The following is a 4,914-nucleotide window of genomic DNA, read 5'->3' on the forward strand; positions in this document are numbered from 1 at the left end:
TTCCAATTCTTTTAAAGACTGATCCTGATTTTTTTAGTATTTCAATCACTATTATGGCTGGTGAATTAGTTTTTATTATTGAACTAGTCGAGGAACAATCAACGTAGATTTTCTATTCTTTTAAGGATTGATGCTAATATTTTTAGTATTTCAATCACTGCTATGCTATGGCTAATGAATCAGTTTTTATTATTGGTTAACATGTTTTAACAAAATATCAAAGCTCTCTTTTTCTTCTAGATGATATTAAAGCTATATATCATTTGTACTTATAATTGATTGTTGAATTTGGATGTTTAAATTGTATAGATTTGTTGGCGATTTAATTAAATTTATTTTTAGACTTAATTTTATGTATAATAGCTTTTTTTGAATTATAAATGTGTTTATTAAAATTTTAAATTAAAAAATAAATGTGTTTATCAAAAATACCTTAAAAAATATTAGAGGTAATGGCCTTGAGGGTCGGAGCTAAGCTTTGAAAATAAAAATTTTAAGGTATTGTTGAATTTTTCAGATTCAACTATTTTAGACTTTAGTTTTTCAAAGGCTGAGCTAGCCTTAATTACAGCTCGTTAGATATCATCTTTTGTATCAGTTCTTCTTTGAACCATTGATTCAACCAAAAAATCATAACCCCATGTCTATGCTTTATATACCTACAAATAAAATTGAATTATATTGCAATTAAAAGTAAGTGAATTAATTGATTAATATAAAAAAACTGCATTTATGCTTTTTATTTAACATAAATGATAATTGGAAAAGAATGAGAATTATTTAATAATAATAAAATAATGTTGCCTCACAAATTAAGGAGCGAGCTCAAGTACAATTAATGAATTAACGACGCCAAACAGAAATAAAAATGAGGAAAATGAAAGCTTATCTCTAAATTTGCTTGTGCTAATAAAATTGCCGCATTAGGCAAGATTAGAACAATAATTAAGGGACATCAAAAAGCAAAGTGATTAGCTAAATAAAGAAACTTAGATATTTCAAGAAGAATGGAAGAGTTCCGGAAATAACTAATTAATTTCAATTTCGCTCTAAAGTACACGGAGCATCATCCTATAAACACTGCCTCGCTCAATAAATATCTCACATGACATGATAATGAATTTGGATCTGGTAACTTAATTTACTTAGTATAGATATCGAGTAACTATATCATTTAAATCATTAAAATTTAAATTAATGATTATAAATTTATATTCCACTTAAAATTAATAAATAAGTGAATTCATCTAAATTATTAATTTGAATTTCAATAGCTTAAATGATACAGGCACTCAATATCTATACGAAATACAGTTGCTGAATCTCAATTTAATTAAATGATTGTTAAAAATTTTGTCATATAATACTCAAAACATATCAAATATTATTTTTTTTTTCGTGGGGCAGCGCATGATGATTATTTGAATTTTTTAAATGAAAACGTATCTTAATCATTTTTAAGTGTTGATAAAATTTAATTAGTAGGATCAGGACACTTATTGACTAAGTGAATTTTGATCAAATATCCATAAAAGCTAGAAGCTAGCTACAACTACAATAATTTAATTCTGCAAAAATACAAATATAATTAACTACATTTCTTGTCTTGTGAGCTTGTTAAGGAGAGCAGTGATTAACGCGTCTCTTCTCTCAGCCCTAGCTTCTTCCCTTATACTCCTCTCTTGTTCTCTCTCTCTCCATCTCTGCTCCATCACCGTCCTCTCATTCTCCAAAGCTTTCATGGATTCTCTCCACTCCATCTCCTTCATCATCCTTTCCTTCTCTCTCGCTTCAAATGCTTCCATCCACCGTGACTCTATCTGTATTTGTTGCCTCATGAACTCTTCCAGTATTTCCTTCAACCTCTTACCGCTGCTCTCGCTGCTGTTACTTCTGCTTCTTTTCACCTTCTTTCTGGAGCTCTTCGTCTCTCCCTGCAGATCCATGCTCATCTCTTCATTGTCGTCTTCGTCGTCATCCGACGCCGTCTTCTTCTTCGACGATCCAGCTCCTTCCGCCGCCTCCGCCCACACCATTCTCTGCATCCTCGCCGTGAAAATCGCTTGAAGCTCGCTGTAGAATGGGAATTGCTGCCTTACAGTTTCTGGCCCCGCTGTTTCACATCCCTTCCATTTCATAAAAACAACACAACACGTAAGAGAAAAGGAACAAACAAATCTACCACATATTCATACTATAATACTAAGGAAAAAAGGCTCTAGTAGTGGTTATTAACCGTTTAAGTGCAAGGTCTCGATTTTGAGTCTGTAAGAAGCTAAGAATACCAAAAACATCTTTAAAAGATTTATCCCAATTGGACACGATGACAATGTTCAAATCTGAACCAATCATGTGACTATATATATATATATATATATAAGTTCACCACTATTTTCAAAATTGCTCAGAAATTTTATACAATTAGTAGTTTGGCCAGCTAGCTGTGTAATATATTGATGAACGATAAGTAGCTTACAGAAAGAAACGTTAATGTGAATCTGAATTACTTAGGATGTTTATTATGAAATATACCCATTTTTTAATTGCTTTGCGCCATTAAACTATGCGACAACTTTTCAATAAAGGTTAAAGCTGTGACTAGATCAACCAGGATATGTTATAATGGCTGGTATACGGGTCATGTCTAACTTGAGAATCAAAAGAATAATACATATATGGTTTTGATTTCAAAACTTCAATGAATCCTTCCTGGCAAATCCTTAATTCCATGGTTACTACAAGCTATATACTAAAAATTATAATTACACAATGATGAGTTGCAATTTGAAATATTAGATCACCTTAATATAAATTTCGAGCATATATATATATATATAGCATCTAGGTTCACTTTTTCAAGTGTCCCATTGTGGGTCATGGTAACTACGAAGTATTTGTGCAGAATTTAGATGAAATTTAAAATGCTACATCATATGTAATTAACATATATCAGTGTAACCCAAGCACCAAACAAGTTAGTACTAGAAGAAAACCCATGAAAGCTAATTAAAGCTACGCGCAACACAAGCTAGAACTTTTCGCTACGCGCAACACAAGCTAGAACTTTTCACAAACACATCTCCTTCAAGCACCAAGCATGTTTAGAGAGAGAGAGAGAGAGAACAGCGTCATGCCGACATCTCACAGACATATCGGACACAGTATGATTCTGTTCTGTAAAGCGCTATCATGTAAATCGCAGCTTTCTAAAAGCAAATAAAAACAGAGATTTCATTGGGATTTGATTTTAGAGGGACAGATATGAATCAGGTAGGGACAACAACCACGAAGACGACGAGGACGTGGTACCTTGTACCTGGTGACGAGGTTTTTCCATTTGCACTTGCACTGCTCCGGGCTTCGAAGATAACCCTTTTCGCTCATGGCGTTAGAGATAAACTGCCACAACTGCTTGTTCCTCTTGGTCTCCATAAAATTCTGATCCAGCTCTGCTCGAATAGCCAGAAAGTCCTTCGTCTCTTGGACGCTCCACTGAGGTAACCTATCGACAACGACGCCACTACTCGCATCGACGTTTATGGTAATACCGAGAGGCTGTACTTGAGAAGGAAGATGATGATGCTGTTGCTGGTGCTGGGGACGAAGATGATGATGAAGATGAATCTGATCCATTTAATAGTGATCGATTCGATCGGGAAAAGTATGGGAGGCGATTTGTTGATTGGAATACGAGCGAGCAGGCGAGAGAGTGCTAGGATTTGTGAGGGTTTTTGTCTGTTTGGGGTTGGAGGGGGAGAGAGAGAGAGAGATGTGGATGAATAAGGAAGGAGGGAGGGTGGTGAGAGAAAGTGTGAACCGGCAGGTGTGGATCGATCGTGTAAGAAGAAAACAACATAATATTTTCCTTTTCTTTTCTCTTTGCTTAGGTGTCGAATTCAAGAGCGATTGTTCCTTCTCATTTCCAAAAAAATTCACCCTTTTTTCTTTTTCTGACCATTAACTTCAAATAAAAGCCTTCACATCATTCCGTTTAATATAATTATAAATATATTTATATAATAATATAAAATATTATATGTTATTTAAGAGCCATGCTTTAAGGAAGTTGGAGTTACTACTTGAAAACAAGATTATAACGTAACATCTTAATTTTAAATTTTAAAACTTAAATTTGAGTATTTTCACTTTACTGTATATTATTTTTCTAATTTTATTTATAAGATACTTTTAACATGTTTTACTATAATTAAAAAAAATATTAAAACTCATTAAATTTATCTAAAAATTTAATAATTTTTTAATTTTATCTCTATTAAATATATATAATTTAACAACGTATTTTTTTCTCACCAACATCCAATGAAGGTTAAATAAAAAATTTAATAAAAATTTACTTATAAATAGGATAAAAAAATTTCTTTCTCTATCCCATAAATAAGACCAGAAGAAGTATGTATTAAATATAAATTTATTTTATGTGAGACTTTTCCCCATCTACTCAAAATCTACTAACATTTAAATATTTTAACAATTTCCCCTCAACTGAGCATATATAAGCTATATATATATAAATCAAAGACTTTATAAATATTAAGTCCTTGTTTCTGCCATCAGGGCCAATCCTTTTTTTTTTTTTGTTTCAAACACTGCAATACACACAAGTTTATATTGTAATCAGCCCTTACTCTCATTTAGGATTTTGAATATATGCGCAAATATGTACAAGCTTTTAATATTTTTTTTTCTACAAGTCTTGGGTGAATCCTGACAATAGTACAATTTATTAAAAAGTATGAGCGACTTTCCGGAAATAGAGATTTAAAATGCACAAATAAGGAGCAATGGGGAGGAGAGAGTGATATGATTGATTAGGGAGGGATGCATGAAGGATGGTGAGAGACTGTGAATAGAGAGATCTGATTTTTTTTTTTTTTGGGGCTGAAGTGTCAAATT

The 4,914-nt window shown here is 32.4% G+C and overlaps 1 protein-coding gene across 1 annotated transcript; it reads right to left on the bottom strand.

The window, feature by feature from the left end:
* Window positions 1-1,490: 1,490 nt before the first annotated feature.
* LOC129291600 (trihelix transcription factor GT-3b-like) lies at window positions 1,491-3,813 on the bottom strand. The gene is made up of 2 exons (XM_054929057.1): window positions 3,310-3,813; window positions 1,491-2,126 (listed from the first exon to the last, which is right to left on the bottom strand). Exons 1-2 carry the CDS (start codon window positions 3,631-3,633, stop codon window positions 1,593-1,595), a joined length of 858 nt encoding a protein of 285 aa, XP_054785032.1. The 5' UTR covers window positions 3,634-3,813; the 3' UTR covers window positions 1,491-1,592.
* Between the last annotated feature and the right edge of the window lie 1,101 nt (window positions 3,814-4,914).

The sequence above is a fragment of the Prosopis cineraria genome, unplaced genomic scaffold (assembly GCF_029017545.1).
Source record: "Prosopis cineraria cultivar Desert tree isolate PC_DT_omini unplaced genomic scaffold, ASM2901754v1 PC13, whole genome shotgun sequence".
Lineage (NCBI taxonomy): Eukaryota > Viridiplantae > Streptophyta > Magnoliopsida > Fabales > Fabaceae > Prosopis > Prosopis cineraria.

Bases quoted from the DNA above. Each gene is read 5' to 3' on its own strand.
- LOC129291600 (XM_054929057.1), bottom strand. From the start codon at position 3,633: ATGGATCAGATTCATCTTCATCATCATCTTCGTCCCCAGCACCAGCAA. The intron at 2,127-3,309 runs GTACCACGTCCT...ATGAAATGGAAG, and splicing joins ACCTCGTCACCAGGTACAAG to GGATGTGAAACAGCGGGGCC.